Genomic DNA, 23,471 nt, shown 5'->3' on the forward strand with positions numbered 1-23,471 from the left:
AGAAGAAGAAGAAGAAAACTCGTCGAGCTCCAATGCAAGAGGATCCACAAAAAGGTAATATCAAAACTCATACTTCGTATATTTATACTAAGCATTGTTATTATTGTGGTAATAAAGGACACTTGCAATGGGGACGCAAAGTTCGTAAGATGCAAGATGCACTTTCTTTTGTATCAAACGAATTTGCTAAGTTTTCTCCTCATAAGAACTCAGATCGTTATTGTCCTAAGTTTAGGCAAAAGAATTATTATAATGATAGTTCAAATTTTGCATATCACTCGACAAGGTCATCTCATAAAATACCCAATTATAGAAAGAGAGATGATGTTTCAAATGCAAAGACAATATCTGATGTTCCAAATTGGAGAAAGGATGTTTCGCAAAGTATTCAAAAGGACAATCGTCCTAATGATATGAAAGAGAAAGCCACTCCTGCGAAACCCATCTCTAAATGGGTCCCGAAGTCCTTCATAGCCAAGAAGGGACCAAAAGTTAGTCACAAGAATGACTCTCAGCTGTTAATTGTTGGTGACAATAATTACAAGACTCTTCTTGAAAGGCTAAAGAAAGACATTATGTATGAAATCTCTTGTACTAGTAAAGGTTGTGATAATGACACTCTTCATCACAAGTCAAAGAAGAAAAATAAGAGATGGAACAAGAGAAAACAAACCAAGCAAGAGGTCAAGAATGATGATTCTGTCTTAGTCATTCGTGACGAACAAGACAAGGATCAACTCAACACAACCTAGTTGTGTTAGAATGTGCATACTCACCTTGGTGCTCAATTTTTTGAAAGGTAAGGGAGCACATGAAACTGAGCACATGATCTCTCAGTTATTATATGACTAATTAACATATTTAGGAGATTTCTTTTCTTCTATACTCATACTTTCTCTATCCATATTTGAGGTTTTGATAGAGACGGTAATTGTGAGTTTATTATGTTGATATTTATTGATCATATATGTGTAACTCTTGTTTTTACGGTTAAAACGAGCCAAAAATCACTGAATTCAGACATCGTATGAAAACGTTATGTCAACAACAGTTTATTGTTGTGATCCGTCACCAGTAACACTTGGGGTACCGATCCTAGTGATAGGTTCAATATGGGGAACCGATCCTAGTGAGAGGTCCCCATACGAAGAAGTGTAAAACTGTTTTGCCCATAACTTCTTCGTCCGAACTCGGAATGACCTCATTCTTTTTGCATTGTTTTCACAATTCAATTCCCTACAAGATAGAGGATTAAGTTATAGCATATGATGGTAGGATTTATGAAAGGATCATGAGGGGTTCTGGTAGAAACAATATGTGAAAAAATCACAATATGTTGAATCGGTTTTGGTTTGGCATAAAAGCATATGTGTTTCGGTGGTTTTCAACTTTTGCTTGCAATAGTTAAAAACCGGTTTTCAACCTTTCTCTGGTAAAGGTTGGTTGTTGTTATTCTTTTGTTTTGCATAAGGATGACAACATAATGATATTTCGATATCAATTCTCCCTGAAAGAAGATACAAACATATTGGAAAAGAGGATGTGAAATTTGAGGTAACAATCTTGTTAGTTAATTGTTTTCCTCTTTAATAAAAGCCTGATTTTTATTTCATATACTTATTGCTTTTGCTTAACAAAATTTCGGTACAATTGATGTTTTATTCCATGATGTGTGTATGGATGTGTGTGTGATTCAATTGTTTCTGGTTAAGAAAAACTATTTTTATCTTGCTTTATTGTGTGGTATCAATTGTTTAGGCTTACAAAATTTCGGTGCAATTGCGGTACTATAATTTCTATGTTGTTTCAATTGCTTCCGGTTGAGGTGAATAATTATGCAAGTCGATTTATTTGGTTTGTATGAATTGTTTATGGCTTAACGAAAGAAAAGGTTTACGGAATGAATTGTTTAGTCCAATTCGATTCCGGATAAGAGAAACTAAGTTAATTCTAATCTTAGTTAGATTTATCAAAGTGGAGGTTTCGATTACTCAAGTCTAATCGAATTCCTTAACAAAAAATGCTAGTTAACTAACCTAGTACTTGTCTTGTTTAAAAAGTGAAAGGTATAAGTTATATGGATAATTAGAACCTGATGAGAAAAATAGAGTTATCTTTATTTTGGTCTTCTTGAACGAAGCGGTTGTATTTGTACAATCGGTTTAGCAAAGGGACTAAGATGCTTAGTTTATTTTTGGTTTGCTAAACTAAATTGGGAAAATTTCTTCACGCAATTATTTCCTTGATAACATATCAAAAAAAATTACTTTTTAGTTTCGGTTTTGATATTGGTTATCAGAAATGGTGTGTGGAACCCTCGTGCTTAACTCTATAGGTTTGCAAGTCTATTTTGAGATTTGTAAGATTCTTTTCGGTTTGTCCTTTATTTTTTCATTTCTTTGTCATTTTGTGACAAAAAGGGGGAGAAATATATGGAGTAAACAATTGATACTGACATTGATTTTATATTGATTGGAATCACTAAGGGAAAGAACAATTTTGCTTAAACGTTTATCTAACGAAAGAGTGAAAGCATAGACCAAGGGGGAGTAACATATCATATTAATTGGTATAACAAAGACGTGCGGATTGATAAAATCTACCTATCTCACCTTTAGGGGGAGTATTAGCTTTGTTATTATAATGTCAACAACAACATTAAGGATTGAATGTATACAGGTTATTGTGTTGTTGAATTCGGGAATCAAGCGTATGTGTAATGAATTCTTGTAATTTGTTTATCCATATGATTGTAAGAGTTTTGTCACTAAAATTGACAAAGGGGGAGATTGTTAGAGCATATCTCGGTTGAACCCACCAAGCATTGGTATGTCAAGTTTGGTTGTCATATTTTAGTGAATCAAAACTCAGTTTAAGAGTCGCTTGATTATGTACTAGAGTCAACTTCGTATAGGTTAGCTTGAAAGTATTAGGATATGAGACATTACAAGTATTGCGAAGACTTGAAGAAGTGAAGAAGTAAGAAGCTATAATGACAACATCACCCTTCCAATTGAGGTTAGTGATATTTGACTTGAACTATTTCACTCCCTAACGTATCTTTCAAGTCGTGCATATTGAAAACAAAATTGCGAAGCATGAACACTCTAGATAGACATAGTATTAAGGAATACAATACGAGGTTTATTGCTTAACCATTAAACTTTGTAGATAAGACATCGACATAATCGTTTGAATGTTATTGTGATTACGTATGGGTATGAGGTGAGGATTTCATCCTAGGAAACAATGGTCTACATGTGTTTTAAGGAAGTAAGTTCATAAACTTGTTTATGAATCGAAAAGGAAATCGCCAGGCGTTATTGGTATTGTTATTCATTGCATATCTTGTGAACAACCAATATGTGTGATTTAGTATAACCGCTCATGACTTGTTTGTGTTCTTGGTAAAACTATTCACAAAGGCCTGACTTATGTATTGGTATGACTTTTATTAGTGAAACCGATCTTAAGTAATCAACTGAGATGGTATGATCGAGTTTGTGATTTGTGTATGACCGACTTTGGGTAAAGAGGAACCGATCCTAGTAAGAGGTGCAACACATCACAAAGGGGAATCGATCCTTGTATGAGGTGCAACAAGTTTGTAGTAGAAAGGGGAACCGATCCTATGGACATGTGAAACACATATAAGTTAGATACCATATATATGTGGGGAACCGATCCTAGTACCTAGTCAACCGAATTTTGGAAAGCTAGTGTGACTATGCACAATACTCACATAGAGGTAAAACCGAAACTTGTTTCGGTAGAACCGTTAAACCCATGATTTGTGATTGAGTGTTCTTGATCAATCACATAGTTCTTGAAAGTCAGATGAACCAATTCTAAACTTGTTTGGAAGTGTGGCAAATCGGTTTCAAGGTTGTAAGTATGAAAGAGGACTTACAAAGTAAGGATGTCGACATACTTTGAACACGTGCAGTAATGTTTATCTTTTATTTAAGGTCTTTAATTTTATTTTAGGAAAGTGAGAATGAGTAATGTGCATTTACTAGTTGAAGATTTTCCAAAGAGATTTTTGGTCGTTATTTTGGACTGAGCATTTCCAGGAATTATGGAAACCGAATTTGGAATATATTGCATATCTTGATAATATTTTCGGTTTTGGAAATTCCTTGGTGTTCAAACTTCCTTTTCTATAAATACTTGAAGTTTGCATTTCTAGCAAACTAATCCTTCGTGACAGCAAACTTCCTCGGTTGTGTTGTTACTGGTGAAGCCACCTATTCGGAGAGGAGAGTAACCTAATTAGGCGAAATCTCTTATGACCGCTTATATTAAAGTCTTCTTTGGGATTGAGAAGCTCTATTAATACCGTTGGTGGGAAACTAGATAATTACGGTTTATCTTGTGTTTTAGATTGATTTGATTGACTAACGGTGGTTGAACTTTGATTGCACCTAGTTTGTTTATGCTTGAGAATCTTCTCTTCTGATATAAGATTCACTTAAACTAGATCGAAGTTTCAACAGGGATCTTTAGACTGTTTATAGATCTAAAGACGATCTTGTGATAATCTGTTGTTAACAGACTATGTTCTGTGCGTGATTGATCACAAGAGATTCAAGTTGTTGTGTGCATGTGTTTATTGAAGATCTAAGAAGATTTAAAGACAAAGAAGATATTAAAGATTTGTGATCTGGGGTTCATAATCTTTGGTGTGCACAATACTTGTTTCGGTATAGAGGATCCAACTATAATTGGTTTATCCTTGTGGTAGATTGGATTGATTAATTGTGTAGATCGACATCAATACAATTCTTTGTGATTAAAAGTATTGATTGCAAAATCTTAACTATTACTTCGGTAGTTGAGAATAAGATAGATATAAGAACCTGACGAAGGAGTTTATTGAGATAAACAGAAGATCCTTTGTCGAACTCACATCACTTGGTTGAAGAGAGTTGCTACCAAACAGATTTTTTGTTCCTTTACTGTTTGGAATACGAACCAAAGGAAATGTTCCAAGTACGTGACTTATTCATAAGTTGGAGGCGTGGGAATACATACGGAACTAGGTGAACTATAGGTTTAGTTGCTTGGTCTCAACTATACGAAGTTGGTTTAATTTTGTGTAGCGGTTTAATCCTGAGAGTATTCAATTCTGGACAAGGTCCCGGGGTTTTTCTGCATTTGCGGTTTTCTCGTCAACAAAATTTTGTTGTGTCATTTACTTTTATTTTTCGCATTATAATTGTTTTATTATAATTAAAGTAAATTACACAAACGTTCATTCATATATACTTGATAAGCAATTCTACTGTGTTTGGTTAAGTCCGAACCTTTTTATCAATTAAACATACTTTGTTGTTGTATTGTATCGATCTCGTATCCATAGACGATCACACGAAGTGTGAACCGATTAGTTGCATTGTCTCGACTGAGTCTATAGACAATCACTTTCGGAGAAAGGACTTATAGGTAGGAATTGTTTTAGCTATAGGTTCACTATCAGGTAATACGGGGTTAACGTTTGTGTAATTTACTTTAAATTATAATAACAACAATTATAATTGCGGAAAACAAAACTAAATGACACAACAAGATTTTGTTAACGAGGAAACCGCAAATGCAGAAAAACCCCGGGACCTAGTCCAGAATTGAATACTCTCATAATTAAGCCGCTATACAAAATCAACCTAACTTCGTATAGTTGAGACCAAGCAACTAAACCTATAGTTCAACTAGTTTCTTCAGTATCCCTGCGCTTCCGACATTCAATAAGTGCACGCACTGGAACAATTCCTTTGGTTCGTATACCAAACAGTAAAGGAACAACATATCTGTTCGGTAACAACTCTATTCAATCTCAGTGATATGAGTTAGACAAAGGCTCTTCTGTTTAATCCAATAAACTCCTTTGTCGGGTTTAAATCAATCTATCCAACAACTACCAAAGTAGCAGAGTTTAGATTATCCAATCAATAATAGGATTTATCAAGATGCTAAATATTGGTGCCGATCTACGCAACTAATGGATCAAATCTATCAAAAGATAAACCTATTATAGTTGGATCCCAGCCGATCAAGTTTTGTGCACACCAAATATTATGAACCCAAATCAGAAATCTTTTTCGTCTTCGAATCTTCTTAAATCTTCAATAAACACATGCACACCACAACTTGAATCTCTTATGATCAATCACGCACAGAACGGAGTCTGTTAACAATGGACTATCACAAGACGTCTTTATATCTACAAACAGTTCTAAAGATCCCGTCGACACTTAGATCTAGTTTGAGTGAATCTTATATCAGAAGAGAAGATTCTCAAGAATAAACAAACTAGGTGCAATCAAAGTTCAACAACCGTTAGTCAATCAAATCAAATCGAAAACTAATAATACTGCAATTATCTAGTTTCCCACCAACGGTACTCGTAGAGCTTCTTGACCCCAAATAAGTCTTTAAACGAGTGATCGTAAAAGATTTCGCCTAATTAGGGTACTTTCCTCTCCGAATAGACGGCTCCACCAGTAACAACACAACAAGGTAGTTTTGCTGGCTCTTAGGATAGTTTGCTCGAAATGAAAACTTGGGTATTTATAGACCAAGGAAGTTTGGACACCAAGGAATTTCCAAAAGCGAAAATATTCTCAGGATATGCAATATATTTCCAATTCGGTTTTCATAATTCCTAGAAATGCTATGTCCAATATTAACCGAAATCCTACTAGAAAATCTCCAATTAGTAAATGCACATTACCAATTTTTATGTATCACTCCCCCTTAGTCAATACTCCATCTCACATGGAAACCACTCCACCTTACATAATGATCCGAAAACCATATGTATCTGTAGTGTGAACTACACATTAATTCTTCCCCTTTTTGTCAATAAAATTGGAAAAGGTACGAAAACTAGTGACATCTTAATGAAATTTCCATAGAGACATTTCATGACCAAAAGAAAGCACATATCAACTTTTTAGATGTCATCATATAGCCGAAGTTAAATTCATTCATCAAGGAGTTTATAAAGATACAAGATAACCCCTATAATATTCCACAGCCGCACTCCCCACAAAGATTCGGCAATTAAGCACAAGTTCAATTAAGAACTCTCCCCCATAAAATGTCATTCCCGAAAGAAAAACAAGAGCAACCTTACTTTCACAAGAAAAGAAGGATTTCTTTGGACATAACAAATCACATACGAATATGATTTTGAATCCAAAAAACTCAATTAAATTAACCACAAGAAAACCCATGATTAATTTAATCGGAAATGCTCAACATAAGAGAACTTATGGAGCCGCACAGTATGTACATAAAAATATGGATCAAGGAAGATCAATACTGTGGAATAGACAAGGATTCATTCTATTTTCCATCACTATTTGCACAATGACATACAATAGACATAATCCTCGTAAACAAATTTCATCCTATCTTCCATCAATATTTGCGTAATGACATTCAATAGGCTTAACTTTTGTAATGTGAAAAGTTCATTCATTCTTTTATCAATACTTGCATATCGACACGTGAAAGACTTAACTTTTGACAAAGTATAGGACAATCATAGTTCACGGACTCAAACACACATATCCCGTAACAAATTGCAATGTACAAAACCATAAAGATTAATACTGCAAAAATCACCTTCCAAACAATTTTAGAATTTAACCAAATAAACCAAAAAAACTATGAAGATGAAGACAATGGGCATAGTTATGTGTAATCACAATAATGGCTATTCCAAACTCTAGTTATTCTTCCTAAAAACACAAGAATAAAATTCTCATAAGAAGATTTACTAGACAAAATAAAATCAACAAGCTAAAGAACAAGGACAGACACTTAGACCATCAAAACCGAACACAAAACCAAACACGAACTGAAATCAAATAGACGTTTCGGAATCCTCACGAGCCTTGAGGTCTTTGAGCTTGTGATTGACAGCATCAACTGCTTCCTCAGAGAAGATATCCTCATTGAGAAGATCTTTAACATGTGTCTTTATGAGACCAAGGTCAGAAGTAACCTTTTTCAACTCAGTTCTTAACACATCAAGACTCTTCAAGGTATCAACGAGATGCAATTTTGCTTCCTCAAAATATTTAAGAAAATCATGAACCACTTCAGCAAAAACCATATCCTCATTCTCAACATCCTGATGTGTATAGCCATAGTAACATGAGGCATTAGGATGATCATCTTCTTCTAGGGTTCTTTTTTTCCTTCCCTTGAACACGAAACCAATACCTTTGACAAGAAACCCTTTTGCAAAACCGCCAGAGTTAGAAGAAGACATTCTTGACAAACCACAAAAAAAATCCCAGAGTATGCATACGAGACTCAAGGGTTTTGGTATTTAAGTGGTTTCTAAGGGAAGGCAACTTTTAGGATTTCTAAAAATTGATTCGTGACAGTAACACGGGAACTCGTACGAACACAATCTTGACCCAACAACAAAGGTACGCAATCGGTCGTATTTTTTACGACAAGACAGAATTTCTGCTATGTGAAAAATATCACAAGATTTTTTGGCCAGTAAATTTTATATCTCCATAGAGAAATAATTTAGAGCACACATAATAGTTGCAACAAAAACAAAAGAAGAACAACATCAGACACAACCAAAACATTTAGCAAAGTTGTCTGCAGACAATAGTTTTGCTATGGACCATAAGAAAATAGCTCAATTAAACAGACATAAATTTTGCCAACAGTATACCTGATTATTAACACATCTTACTCAACAGGATTTTTATGAGTAAGTTTTCAGTCCTTGTGATTAATTGACACAAGTATGATCTTTAAGCTCATTAAATGAACTGTGTTTACGGTTGAGTTTCTTTTTCCTTTCGAATCTGGGAAGAATTCTTTTTGATGTGAGAAATTATCATAAAACTTACTGTCATCATAATACGAGACAAGGTTTGAGTTCTTACAAGAAGAATTTTGATTTGAGGCGGTTGTCAACCTGTTGACAATTTCTTTATAAACTTCAATTATCTCCTTCAGGTTATTTCTCATATCATCATTGTTCCTTTCTCCTGGAATTTTGTTCACATAAAGGTAACGTTATCTCCTATTTTAACGAAAGAAAAAACTTGATCTTTCCTTCGACGATTTTTGTTAAGACGTGTGTTCTGCTTCTGAGCATTCGAGGAACTCATTGATCTGACTTTCCTGGTAGCATACACAGGGTAAGTATGAAAACCAATTGGTTTAGAGATACGAATGTCAGTTACACCTTTGAGAATTAAATCTAAGGTGTGTTGAAGTTGAATAAAGGAATTTTTATTCAACCTAGAGATTCCCTTTTGTTTAACAGAACCTTTTGCCTTGCAAAAGAAACATACTTTCTGATCACCAGAGTGATTAGCTAGTGCAGTCTTAACAACCTCGTTTGGAGATTTCTTCCTTCCATGTGATGTGGAATAACCTTGATGAGAGGAGGTGACTAACACATCTTCTCCAATAGGAAGGGATTCTGGTTTTACTTCTAGAACTGGAACTCCTTCAGTTGTGGTAGAAGTACATGGTATATTAGACTGCTTAGAGCATCCTTGAATTGAAAGTTTACTCAAGCGATGTTCAATTTTCAAAGCATCCTTTTTGAGGCTCGCCTCGAGTAACATACATGAAGAATGATCTTCAGTATTTTCTTTGGATTTACAGTCTCTTATTATACCAAGAAGAACATTGACATGATTTTCAACCGATTAAACCTATCAGCTCGGATTCTAACAAGATTTCAGAATCAGTTCACTTTCTTCAGATGTTTCCCTTTCATTAATAGAGATAGATTCTTTTGAAGGGTAATCGGAATAACATATGTCAGTGTCTGTCTGTCTCGTCAGAACACTAGGTTTGTCTATATTTGAGATTAACGAATCTTTCTCTTTAATAGATACAGTCGAGACAGAACTTTTATTTCTGGTGATGCGTTTATCAAAGATAGTACTCTTGTCCATAGAGTCAGATCGCTACAAACACAGACTTATAAGGTCTTTAAACGTGTTTGCCTGCTCTGATACCAATCGAAAAAGCGGGGGTCTAACAACCACACCCAATATTTCGCTTAGCATTCTGTATGGACAAACTCCAATATACTTTTAAGAGAATCAACTAGACAGTCGGACTCAATCTTAACAAAAGTATACCCAAGAGTTATATCTCTCTTTCTCGATTCAATACTTACTCAAGCAAATAGAAATCTGCGAGTCTAATTGAATACAAGAGAAATCACTTGAACGGTACCAAAGACCAATGTTCAAGGATCAATCAATTTCAATCAACAACCAAAGGTTGGATTTCCCAATTGATCGATTCAATGCACAACATGTGATATTTCAATTATATAACAAAATATAATGCGGAAAATAAATAACACAGACACCAGAAGTTTTGTTAACGAGGAAACCGCAAATGTAGAAAAACCCCGGGACCTAGTCCAGATTGAACACACACTGTATTAAGCCGCTACAAACACTAGCCTACTATAAACTAACTTCGGTTTGGACTGTAGTTGAACCCCAATCAATCTCACACTGATCCAAGGTACAGTTGCGCTCCTTACGTCTCTGATCCCAGCAGGATACTACGCACTTGATTCCCTTAGTTGATCTCACCCACAACTAAGAGTTGCTACGACCCAAAGTCGAAGACTTTAATAAAAAAATATGTATCACACAGAAAAGTCTACGGTAATAGATAAATCTGTTTCCCACAGAAATACCTACGAGTTTTTGTTCCGTCTTTTGATAAATCAAGGTGAACAGGAATCAATTGATAAACCAGACTTATATTCCCGAAGAACAACCTAGTATTATCAATCACCTCACAATAATCTTAATCGACTAGTGAAACAAGATATTGTGGAATCACAAACGATGAGACGAAGGTGTTTGTTACTACTTTTCTATCTTGTCTATCGTAGAAATTAATCTCAATCCAATCTTACGATTGTACTCAAATACGATAGAAACAACAAGATCAGATCATGCAACTACAGAGAAAATAGTTGGGTCTGGCTTCACAATCCCAATGAAGTCTTCAAGTCGTTAACCTACAGGGTCTCGATAGAAACCTAAGGTTAAAGGAGAATCGACTCTAGCTTATACAACTAGTATCACACAGGAGGTGTGGGGATTAGGTTTCCCAGTTGTTAGAGTTCTCTTTTATATAGTCTTTCAAATCAGGGTTTGCAATCAATGTTAGCTTAGTAACAAAGCATTCAATATTCATCGTTAGATGAAAACCTGATTAGATTCAAGCTAATATATTTAAACCGTTAGATCGAACTTAGCTTGTTACACATAAATGAAATGCATGTTTATTTAGGTTTGTGTAACCGTACCCAAACATGTACATTTAGTTGGTTCAACAATATTTAACCAAATGGTTAACCGCCGTATGAGCACTTTCATATCAACCATATTCATCTTAACCATAACTAGTTCAAATGACTCAAGAGAACTAGTTAGAGAGTTGTTCAATTGCTTAGATCTCACAGAAGTATATAAGACACAATCGAAGCAAAAAAGATTTGATTCACTCGACTCAATTCATGAACTTTATAGCCACGGTTTGCAAGTATGCATTCCTTAGTTCATATAAGTTTAAGTTCACGAATAATCGTTTTTAGAAACTAACCCACTTAAGTACTCATACTGGTATGCGGACTTAAGTACCCGGAATAAGTTTATTTTCAGTTCACAAACTCCAACATAAATTCACGGGATGTGAACTTCCGACAGTGCGCGTACTGGTATGCGGACTTCAGTTCCGGTTTTCCTGAGCAGCAAAGTACGCATACTTTGATTCAAGGAACAAGGACTTACACACGTATGAGTTATCACACAATGTTTATATTCTTTCAAGTTTATATTCTAAACTCTCATTTCAATCATTGAAACATTCTTAGAGGACGTTATATAGTTGTTGTTCACAAGCTATTTTTTGTCAAAGCGATTTTCAAGTAACTGAAACTAATATGACTTTCATCACCAGTAAAGATGAACTTGGCCAAAGTGAAATCTTACCAACACATATTTCGAGAAATAGAAAAGCGAGATACACATATGCTCGAAATAGCAAATGTGTATAATCATAGTTTATATAGCAATACGACTTTTGTCTCAAGATAGGAAATAGAGTATATAGACTTTTGAGTGATAGATAAGTTCAAGTCTCCACATACCTTTTAGTCGATAAAGTTCCACCAGTTCCTTGAGTAGTTCTTCGTCTTTGTATGATGATCGCCATGGAGTCTAGAGCCTTAGCTAATAGTAGACTAGAAATCAAGACTTATAGTTTTGATCACTAACATTGACAAACATGATTGAGATAGCGACGCATGCGAGTTCGACCAAGCAGTGCTCTAACACAATAGAATAACAATACCAATAAGCCTAGCGATTTCACTTTCGATTCACAAAACAAGTTTATGAATGTACTTCCTTTAAACGAATGTAAACATTGTTTCCTATGAGGAAATCTTCACCCATACCCATACACATAATCACAATAGCATTCATACGATTATTTCGATGTATTATATACGAAGTTCAAAAGATAAGCGTTATACTTCGTATTGTAATTCCTTAACACTATGTCTGCTAGAGCATAGTCATTCACAGCTTCGCAGTTATGTTTTCAATATAGCACGACTTGAAAGATACGTTGGGAATGAAACATTTCAAGTCAAAATATCACTAACCTCAAGAGGAAGTATGATGTCGTCGATGTAGCTTGTTAATTCTTCACATTCTTCAAGTCTTCGAATAATACTTGTATGTCTGATTATCCTAATCTTTCTAGCCTAACCTATACGAAATTGTCTCTAGTACATAATCAAGCGACTCTTTAGTTGAGTTTTGATTCACTAAAATATGACAACCAAACTTGACATACCAATGCTTGGTGGGTTCAACTGAGCTATGCTCTAATAATATCCCCCTTTGTCAGTTTTAGTGACAAAACTCTTACAATCATACGGATAAACAAATTACAAATATTTATTATGCATACACTTGATTCCAAGTTTCAACGGCACAATACCCTGCATATATTCAATCCATAAATGTAATTGAAGACATTTAAACAACAAAGATAACACTCCCCCTAAAGGTGAGATAGATAGATTTTCAATCCACACATCATAAAATGATATGTTTCTCCCCCTTAGTCAATGCTTTACTCTTTCGTTAGATATAACGTCTAAGAACAATTGTCCTTTCCTAAGTGATTACAAATCACTTTGTTTAATCCATATATTTCTCCCCCTTTTTGTCACAAAATGACAAAGGTACGAGCAAATACCAAAAACCGAAAGGATCTTACAATCTAAAAGAATTGTACAACCTATAAGAGTTAAGCACGAAGGTTTCACATACCACTTTAGATAACCAATATCAAAGCCGAAACTACAAGTAATTTGGTTTTAATATGTTATCAAGGAAACAATTGCCCGAAGCAATTTTCCATAATAGTTTAAAAAATTGACTAAGAAAACTTAGTTCCCTTGTTAAACCGGTTGCACAAGTACAATTGCTTGTTTCGATAAGACCAAAATAAAGATCAGAATTAACTTTATTTTTCTCATCAGGAACTAATTATTCAGACAATAACTTAGACCTTTCACTTTAGACAAGACAAATACTAGGTTAGTTAACTAATATTTCTTGTCAAGGCATTCGATTAGACTTGAATAATCCTTTACTTTTGATAAGTCTAACTAAAATCAGAATCCAAACTTTTAGGAGAAGAAGGAAGATGTAGATACCGTCGAAATCCGTTAAGATCTCTAAATATCTAAAATAGAAATCACACAAGGAAAATATTATTAGGGGAAATCGCCACCCAGCTTAGGTAGTTGGAACCCAAAAGAAACACTGGTCCAATTACAGAGATGAGTCTAGGAATCAAAGTATAGACTAGGAAGGTGTGAGGCACCTAGCCTCTCCAATCCGAAGACTGGCCTCTACTTTATATTTGGGATATTACGATTTTAATTCACAAAAGTATATAACAAAAATGAGAATAAAATAAAGAAAATATTCTCTAATTATCTTACTCACTCCAGTCAAAGAAAACAAACTTCAATCAGTATCCCAGAACATTATTATTATTATTATTATTATTGAAATATTATTATTACAAAATTATTATTATTGCAAAAATATTATTAAGACGGAACGGTGGACCAAAATATCAATCAAGCCAATATTATTATTATTATTATCAATTATTATTATTATTCAAAATCTAATGGAATAGGGAAAATGATATCGATCAAACCGACATTATTATTATTATGAAAAGGGGCCACGAAGGCTTTTATTAAGAAAGAAAACTAATAGTAATTTACAAAGATTTGGCCGGGAGACGTGCAAAATATGTGTGAGTTGTGATTCGAACGTATGGCTCCGGGATTGTACTCTTCCCTTTGGACTAATAGTTATTATATATATATATATATATATATATATTTATTTTTTTAGTTAATATTATTATTATTATTGATTGAAGAAATCACTTACACATGGTGTGTTGGAAGCCTAGCCACAAGCTGGGCGCCAACTCCCTTTTGGATAATAATATCTAATCTATGAAAAAGAGAACTACCAATTTTATGATTGGCGTCATATCTAACAAGGCAGTTCTTCAAACGCTTAAGAAAAGTGACAATGTCGTCACTTAATTCATCTAAGGTAGTGAAGGCTAAAACCTGAAAGCCATAGTCGTGTCTTGCACATATTTCTTGATATTTATGCACCTTACGAGACACGGCGGCTTAAATGGCATTGCCTGGAGTGAAGGAGCGAGTTCTAGCACTTGTAAATGGAGAGATCCCTGTGACGTCAAAGCAAACATCTTTACCATCTATCCAGTTGTAGACAAGGACATCCGCGGGCTTTAAAGAAAATTCTTTCCTTGCAGCCACTTCAGCTTTGTAGCACATGTCAGCAAAGCCATCCCTAACCATATCATGCCTGAACTTGATATCCACTTCACTCGCATAATGTATTGCATGATCACCGTATTGGTCCATAGGTCGTGCACAGATATAACACGAGCTCCCAGCTTCAAAGAAGGGTATGCCTAAGCGGTATTGAAGCACATCGCTAAATTGTCTTGGCCCAACCGCTTGATTTAACCCGGCGATAGGAATAGCTTTAAGAAAGTCCATGGCATGCTTCTCCCGGTTGTGTTGCCATAAGAGAGCTTCTCATTCATTCAAGCTAAAGCTTGAGGGTAGGGTTTCCTTAACGAAGTCAAAGTATTTTGCTGTCAGGGTCTTCATACAATGGGGGGCATCATCTCTGATATCGAAGTTGGAAACTGTAGTACCACAGGCCTGTGTAAATGTCACCAAAGAATACTCAAAAAAGGGCTCGGATCTGAAGAGGAAGCAAGCTTTAAAATGCTGTGCTGTAAGAGCTGAGTTTGTGCATACGAGGCTAAGTAACAGTACTTGCCTGTATCTGTCATGGTGTAAACCCCAAAACCACCGAACTTGATAGGTAAGGTGGCCAAACGTTGTTGCACTGGACCAAAACCAGCGCCATCTCCCACTACCAGCTGACGCAAGTAATTGAGTAAGTGTTGATCATAAAGAGAGGTCGCAGATTGGATGGCCATAGGATTGGTAGTTCGCAGCGTGAAATTGAGTTTGGAGACGCCTATACAGTTGCGTAATAATAGCAATTCACACTGCGTGTCGTGCAACTGTTGTACCTTGGTCATCAGGTGTACAGTCTTCTCAACCCTGCTAACCACCATATTACTACAATATTGTTGATCCAGGCTAACAGGCCCTGCCAGTAACTTCACTCCAAACGCAGGCCTACCAATGTTTGAAGGGAAAACATCGTCCATATAACTCCTTGGGCCAGGTAAAGGCTAGAAGATCTCAGTTTTATTAATGTTCAAAAACAAACCTCTTGCAGGGCCCTCCTGTTGGATGATCTTTAGAGCCTTTGCTACTTCCAAAGTATCGCCTGCGATAGTACCATCATCGAGGTACCGCGCGTGAAAATCCAAAGCACAGTTGGCTGCAATCTTGATAGCCAAAGGATGTAATGTCAGGCAAAAATCAGGGGACCAAGTGGGTCTCCCTGTTGTACCCCTTTGGCAGAAGAAAGTACATTCTCATTGTAGTAAAGTCTAGCAGGGTGCGAGTAGCAAAACTCGACCATTTAGAGATGTTAGGACAATGTAAACTAACTTCTTTAAGCATGGCTGACCTGTCGACCAAATTGAAAGCATTCTGAAGTCAACTAACATCATAGTCTGAGTTGCGCAATTCCCTTTTAACTCCAGCAATTTGTTGGCAGCATGTAAAATGCCTTCGCCTCCACAAGGAGTTCCCACACCGAACTGGAAATCCCCAAGGTATGATGATAACTGTTTGCAGACAGATGTTGCAGCAAGTTTAGAACATAAACGGCACCAAATGGTTCCCACTGCTATTGGCCGTATCCCACCTCCAGGTTTGAGTAATGGTGTAAGGGGGGTGCTTGTGATAAATTCGCCAAGAGAGGAAGGGCACCTACCATTTAACCACAAGTTAACAACGCCTGTGATGGATTGCAACAGTTCATCTGAGATTGCGGCAGCGGCACCACTGAATGCATCAAGAAGATGCTGTGAACGAAGGCCATCCCTCCCACATGAGGTGCCCTTGGGAAAGCTCTTAATGGCAGAAAGTACGGCACTTGTATCAACAGTCAATGCAGGAGTAGAATTGTCACGTACAGAGAGCGATGGAGGAGGTGCCGGAGGGTGTTTAAGTATCAAGTCTTGCAAGGTCTCAGGAGAGGCAGGTGCCATGCCATCGGAGGAAAGTACACGGATGGCAGCCGTGTAATGTCCATGGCTAATCTTTTTCTTACAAGCTGAAAAATTGGCACTGACCTTCTTTTTCTCCTTGGCAGGTTTGCTGACGGCTGTTGATGGCTTGGAGAGACCAAGTATTTTGTGAACCAAGGCAGCACAACCATTAGGCTCTCTCCATGTACACAAGGACTGATTAATAGCTGTAATCTGCAGTTTCTTGCGAGTTCCTGACCTCTCCTCACTGGTGCAACTAGGTACATACCGATTGAGCGTACATGCAGGTAACAGCAGCAACTGAAGCCAAGCCTGCAAGTTATCTGGTTGTGCAATCACCAAATCCAGGGATGATTTAAGGGCCCGCGAAAACTGCAGTCTACAAGGAGGGGGTACACTTGCAGTGGTAGTAATTCTTCTCTGAAAAACAGTGTTAAGCATGTCCAAAGACAAGCCTACAACTGCGTCATTGTCACCAGTATTGCCAGATTCTACTGCACTATCATATGAACTAACAGCCTGTGGTTTCGAAACACCATGGATCAGGAAGTCAGCCCCATTGCCGTTAAACAGACCTGCAATAACATCAGCCTTATGTAGTTCCGAAGTACAAGTTTTTCTCCAGGCATGGATGCGCAGACATTTCATGCACAACCACATTTGCATAGCAAATAAGACATTTTCCCAAGCAGCAAAGCAGTCAGGATTATTATGGATATGTTCTCTACAAATTTGTTTTTCCTTCTCAGTGGGGAAGTGTTGATCTGATATATGACGGTAGATTGCGCTCTTAGCATAACCCCTTCCACAGACTCCACCTCCACACCCATCATATCCTTTGAATGGGCAAGGAACTTTATCTCCCTGTGATGATGTTGATGGGAATTGAGATGGGGTAGGAGAAGAATACACTGACCTCGAAACAGAAGATGATACTGGAATTTTGCCCTTCGAGGTGGAGGATGATCGAGAACGAGCGCAAGGCATAGCGCCCTGTACAAATAACCGCTGCAACTGCCCTTTTCCTCAACACTGAAAGAAACTTCACTGAGCAAAAGAGAAGAATTAAAGAACAAATCCTCAGTTGCACAACCCCTGAACAATTTCTTGCACCACTGAGGAGTAAGAACTAGTTGTGTAAACTACACACATGCAAACAAACCACAATACCCTTGACTAATGCAGCTTCAAATACACACAATTATCAAACAGGGACAATAATTAGAATTTGAAAGATGGGAAATTAAGATTTCAAAGAATGAAACCTCAAAGTACCATATATCAAACCACTAATTAAAACAACAAAGATGAGCAGAAGACCTTGTAATTTGAAAATTCTTCTCAGAGAATGCTGTAGAAACAAAGCAGACAAACAAAAACCTAAAAAGAAACAGAGAAATCCACTTACTCAAAACACAAAACGATCCTTCAATCGGAAAACCCCTCCAACACAAGAACCTAAAAAAACCCCAACTTGAAACTGTGAAACAAAGGCCCAAAACCCTAATAACCTCATCAATTGACAAAACACCTCTCATATCACAAATTACCACTCCAATCGACGAACACCTCCACCAATCAACGAAACCCTAATTGAAAATTTGGACACGACTTCTTCTACACTGAGACAACACGCTAAAATCAATCTCAAACTTCTACTGAAACACGATTCTTCAGTCTCAGGAGCACTTCAATTCCTCTCTCTCTGAGAATAAATCCCCTTCTCTGAGAAGAAACGCGATTCTTCAATTCCTCTCTCCCTCTCTCTCTCCCCCTCTCTAAATCCCCCTCTCTGAGAAGCTCCTTCACTTCAAGGAAACTCCTTAGTTTCAACTATAATCGTGCAAAATCTAGATGAAGAAAATCATGGAACAGAGCTCAAGTACTGACTATCGATCACTGACTACTGATCAACATAACATTATTGTTATTATTAACCATTGAACAACACATCATCTCATAGCAGCATGAAACATACATGGACGTAATGTTTTTGTCACTAACAGGGTACGGTTAGGATTCATGCAATACACCACAAAAAAAGAAAACAGAACTCAATCCTCACCAACGAAACAAATATCAAGCAATCACACGAGTATGCATAGATGGCTTAGCTAGGGACTACTGCAAACGGAAATTGACACATACTATGAGGATGAAGACAAAACATCCATAATCATGGTCATATTGACATCACCACTTCATTCGATTGTTAACATACAAGCATGAAAAATTCCAAAGAGAATCAATTCTGATGACACTTTCCTAGACACGTATATGATTGCACTTTTAGTATGAATGACTTTTTTATCTCATAGACACAAGAGTAATTAATAAAGCACTAGCAGGTGATGGAGCCAAAAGCCAACACACGATGGAAAGAAAATTTAATAGCAAATGTATAAAAGAGAAATATCACTTTTGATAAGTAAACAGACGACAAAACCATTTCGTATTATTCCATCACTAGTGGATTGCCCGTGCCATAATGGCACGGGGATGGAAGGGTACTGGCGCTAGTACTTTCCATTACACTGCACCTAAACGCTGCAGGCTGCAGCTAATTGTTTCTTCTCATTGTTACTAAAACTTTAGAACACAATAACCAAAAGAAGTTGTATTATCTTTCCAAAAGATGTTACATGGACACTAAACCAAAATTACAATAATTTTTATACGAACACATTTATGGGCACATGGAAGTAACTTAAGCGGCACATGCAATTTCACAGAGTATTAGTTGAGAAGATGACGGGCCTTTATCGAAACTGGCAGATCCTCTTAGCAGAAGATGGAGGGGCAATATGACCTTTAGTGAAACAAACCGGGGAATTATGCAGCTCATTTGTACTAAGGCCACTGAACAATTTTCCCAGCAGTAGTAAAATGAAGCTCATTTGTACTAAGGCCACTGAACAATCTTCCCAGCAGTAGTAAAATAGCCGGCGTAGACTATCATTAAGAAAGCAGCACTTGTAGCAAACTGTAAATTGTTCCATCTCCGGAGGAATAGAAGACCACCAGCGGCTTCCTGAACATTCTTGCTACCTTTCCAAGGCATGGACACATGAAATAATCTGCCTCGTTTTTGGAGTTGCTGAAACACTTCTCCTTTTCTTTCCCTTGCATCAAAACCTGCATATAAAGTAAAATCAAGTACATTAGGCTTAACGAAACGGGTAATCCTGACCTCAAATTACTGGCAACAAAAATGGATAAACACGCTGGTACTTGTCAGGGATTGATCTTTTAACAAATATGCTACCAGGTCAACTATTCCCGTTGGGGATTTAAATTCCTAATAGGTCGGATTCAATTACTCGTGAAGTCATGAGAAAAACAAAAGGTCAAGAGAGATGTGTTGCTAGTGTGCACAACACAGAAGTTATCAAGCATGAGATAACAATTTTTTTAAGCAGCCTATGTGCCAGTCTCACACAAATCAAGGAAGCAATATATGACTGACGCCACAAATTTTCTTTAAGTATGAACATGAGGGACAGTTCCATATTTTTGAACATACCAATATTGGAAGTGAAGTCGCAACAATTTAACTTGAGAGAACAATGTAAACATTAGAAGAAAAAAAAGAAAAAGAAAAAAAAGAAAAGAAAAAGAGAACTTACTTGTACACTAAAGATAACGAATACAGACATACAATTGCCTGAGTATCACCGGGGAATAAAGATTCCTATGGAATTAGACTGCATCCCCCATATAGAGATTTAAACGAACCTGCAAATAGAAGCGATTAACCATTTCAAAATCGGTTACCATTACTTAGAGTCAAGGTTTCCATGGTCAATTAAGTAATGTCTCAAGTCTCAACTAATCCATTATTGCAATTACTTATATATCATGGAAACACTAAACTCAAATTAGACTTAAATGTGAAAGGAAACAGTAAACTAAGTTGGAATTTCTATGTGTAATATAAATCTGACACATCTATAGAGAAATATCAAAACTTACCACTACTTAGTCCTGCAATGTGCTCATTATTAGTTGCATCACCTACTCTTGTTCTTCGTGTTTCATAAGCTCTACGGCGTTGTTCAAGGATCAGCTGTTTTTCATTTTCAGTCACCAAATTTCTTCTTTCTTACATTGCAGAACGGGCTTTTTCAAGGATCTGATGCTTTTCATTTTCAGCCGTAGAACTTCTTCTTTCTCTCATTACATTACGACGCTTCTGTAACTGAAGCTCCCTTTGTTGCAGCTCAATTCTTGGGCTTCGGCGGGGAATCAATGATTCTGTTTTATTCTCTCCAGCTAAATTAGAATCTAGTATACCTGCTGCACATGTAAAAAAACAATATTATAAGCTTATGTTCTTATGTCCTTACTTACTAAAGATAAGTCATTGAATTCAGTAAGCTTACAACTGGTTTCATGGTCATCTAGTTGGCGATTTGCTGCACTAATTCCTGCGCGATAAGCAGCACGACATCGTTCATTTCACTCCTTTCTCCTTCGGTAATTGAATCTAGTTTTGCCCTATATTGAGCACGACGCAGCCACCTTTCTTTATCAGTATCAGTGTCTGTTAACTCTCGAACTCGAGCTAGATCAGCAACTCTCGGACTTCGACGTGGATGAGAACTCGATGAATCCATCCACAATGGTATTGAAGATGTTATGCAGTTGAACAATGGTATTCACTTGGACATTTACACAAACAGGAGATGTTCCCAAGCTAAAATCAATGAAATCCTACCATCAATTCAATCCAACAAATTCAATCAATCCAATTCTATCATTTCAACCAATTCAATCCTATCATTTCAAACAATTCAATCAACTCAATCCTATCGTTTCAACAAATTCAATCCACACCCAATTTCTAATTTAGAGTATGATAATAGAAAAATACAAACAGTTAATTTAGGGTGTAGAAAGTGGAGAACGATGTTGTTGGTGGTGGTGGTTCCATCGATTAGGCATTTACAAAAATACAAACAGTTAATCAAACGTTACCGGAAGTGAGGAAGATGAGTTTAATAACCAAACCAATCTGGAAGTATTTGTGGAGATACTTCTGATGTGATATAATCTGTTCACCCAATTCCAATTTAGGGTTACAATTTCTGAAGTGATTTAATCAAATCAAAACTCTGAACCCTAAATTCGAAACTAAGTACAGATTATTCGAAGTTTGAGGTGGGGAAATTGGGGAAATTGATGAGGATGAACATGGATTTTGATTTCGGTGGTGAAGAAACGAATGGAGAGAGATGAGGCGATTACTGGTGCTGTTTGATTTTGTTTCAGGAGTAAGAGTAATAGAGAAATTTATTTGCCCCTTAGTTTGTTAGGATTCACGTTATTCTGAGAGAGAAAAAAATTCACGGAAGGTCATTCTCGTCATTTCGTTGTTGAACCAAAATTTCTGTCACTAACACCTAACAAATCGTTTTGCTTTATATTATCAAAACTAGTCATAAAAACCCAAGGTGACCGTGGTACAAAAACCCCATTCAAATGTTGGGATCCATTAAAATTCCATCTTAAACAAAATTGATACAAAAACCCCAAATTTTTAAAACTTGATACAAAAACCCCAAATTTCAAAATTGGTTTCATCAAATTCTTTGGAGTTTTTCTGTTACTTTTGTTTTGATGGGGTTTTCGTGTTACTTTTGTTTTAATGGGTTTTTTTGTGAATGGATAGTGACACCTTTGGAGTTATAACTCGCGAACCGTTATATTATAGATGATGATAATACCATTACACACCAAGTACCGAAACAAAATCAAGGGATATGCTAAATACCTGTTTCGCATATGATAAAAATGTAACTTGGACTTATTAGAACCAACGGATGATGCTTCCGCAAACCGAATCCAGCAACGGTAGTATCACCGTTTCAAGCTTATTTCTTATGTAAAACGAATTATTTTTCTCACAGTTTTTCTAGCTCTATCTCTAGGAATATTTCTCGTACCAGAATGACTATCTCTCCCTAAAATTTCCCCCCTTTTACCTCATGAAATAGCTCCCAATTTATAGTCTTCTCCAATCAACTAAGACCTTAGGATTCAATGTCTAAGATCAAACGGTTGAACTCTGAAACCTAAATATTATTACTTATTTTAAACGGTCCGCGAGTTATAACCCCAGAGGTGTCATCATCTTTCCACAAAAAACCCATCAAAACAAAAGTAACACAAAAACCCCATCAAAACAAAATTAACACAAAAAACTTAAATTTAAACGTTGGTTTCATCAAATTTTATTTTGGTTCCATCAAATTTTATGATGAAACCAAAATAAAATTTGAAAAATAAAATTTGATGAAACCAACATTTAGATTTGGGGTTTTTGTATCAATTTTTAAAAATCTGGGGTTTTTATATCAATTTTGTTTACGATGGAGTTTTAATGGATCTCAACATTTGAGTGGGATTTTTGTACCACAAATTTGGTCACCTTAGATTTTTATGAGTAGTTTTATATTTTAAAAATATTATTCTCATTTTCATAAATTCATTGGATATTATTACCAAAATGCAAAAGATTTCATTTAAACCTAAGATCTTAGTGGGAAGGAAAGACTTGGGAATAAAGGAACCTAATATCAAAAACATGTCGACATTTTGGGGTGGCGACTAGCTAAATGTAATGACTAGCTTACTTATGGGAACAGACAGGACTAGAA

General features: G+C 36.3%; 2 protein-coding genes and 1 long non-coding RNA gene across 5 annotated transcripts; all 3 read right to left on the reverse strand.

The window, feature by feature from the left end:
- Positions 1 to 15,214: 15,214 nt before the first annotated feature.
- LOC113305455 lies at positions 15,215 to 15,891 on the reverse strand. The gene is made up of 2 exons (XM_026554493.1): positions 15,459 to 15,891; positions 15,215 to 15,337 (listed from the first exon to the last, which is right to left on the reverse strand). The coding sequence occupies exons 1-2, from the start codon at positions 15,856 to 15,858 to the stop codon at positions 15,297 to 15,299; spliced, it is 441 nt and encodes a 146-aa protein (XP_026410278.1). The 5' UTR covers positions 15,859 to 15,891; the 3' UTR covers positions 15,215 to 15,296.
- Positions 15,892 to 16,128: 237 nt separating this feature from the next.
- LOC113305438 lies at positions 16,129 to 18,826 on the reverse strand. 3 transcript variants are annotated; one of them, XM_026554476.1, is made up of 2 exons: positions 18,221 to 18,826; positions 16,129 to 17,854 (listed from the first exon to the last, which is right to left on the reverse strand). In XM_026554476.1, exon 2 carries the CDS (start codon positions 17,797 to 17,799, stop codon positions 16,147 to 16,149), a length of 1,653 nt encoding a protein of 550 aa, XP_026410261.1. In that variant the 5' UTR covers positions 17,800 to 17,854; positions 18,221 to 18,826; the 3' UTR covers positions 16,129 to 16,146. The 3 variants fall into 3 exon arrangements, with proteins under 3 accessions (XP_026410261.1, XP_026410257.1, XP_026410267.1); XM_026554472.1 differs by having other exon boundaries at positions 16,129 to 17,859; XM_026554482.1 differs by having other exon boundaries at positions 16,226 to 16,386; positions 16,536 to 18,826.
- A 581-nt stretch (positions 18,827 to 19,407) lies between these two features.
- Positions 19,408 to 22,063, reverse strand: LOC113305462. The gene is made up of 4 exons (XR_003338503.1): positions 21,195 to 22,063; positions 20,785 to 21,108; positions 20,439 to 20,547; positions 19,408 to 19,947 (listed from the first exon to the last, which is right to left on the reverse strand). It is a non-coding gene; the product is annotated as an uncharacterized LOC113305462 (long non-coding RNA).
- Between the last annotated feature and the right edge of the window lie 1,408 nt (positions 22,064 to 23,471).

This window comes from Papaver somniferum, chromosome 1, assembly GCF_003573695.1.
Source record: "Papaver somniferum cultivar HN1 chromosome 1, ASM357369v1, whole genome shotgun sequence".
Lineage (NCBI taxonomy): Eukaryota > Viridiplantae > Streptophyta > Magnoliopsida > Ranunculales > Papaveraceae > Papaver > Papaver somniferum.

Coding starts and splice junctions, on each gene's coding strand:
- LOC113305455 (XM_026554493.1), bottom strand. CDS start 15,858: ATGGACGATGTTTTCCCTTCAAACATTGGTAGGCCTGCGTTTGGAGTG. Junction 15,338..15,458: donor TTACACCATGACAGATACAG/GCAAGTACTGTT, acceptor ACATTTACACAG/GCCTGTGGTACTACAGTTTC.
- LOC113305438 (XM_026554476.1), bottom strand. CDS start 17,799: ATGCCTTGCGCTCGTTCTCGATCATCCTCCACCTCGAAGGGCAAAATT.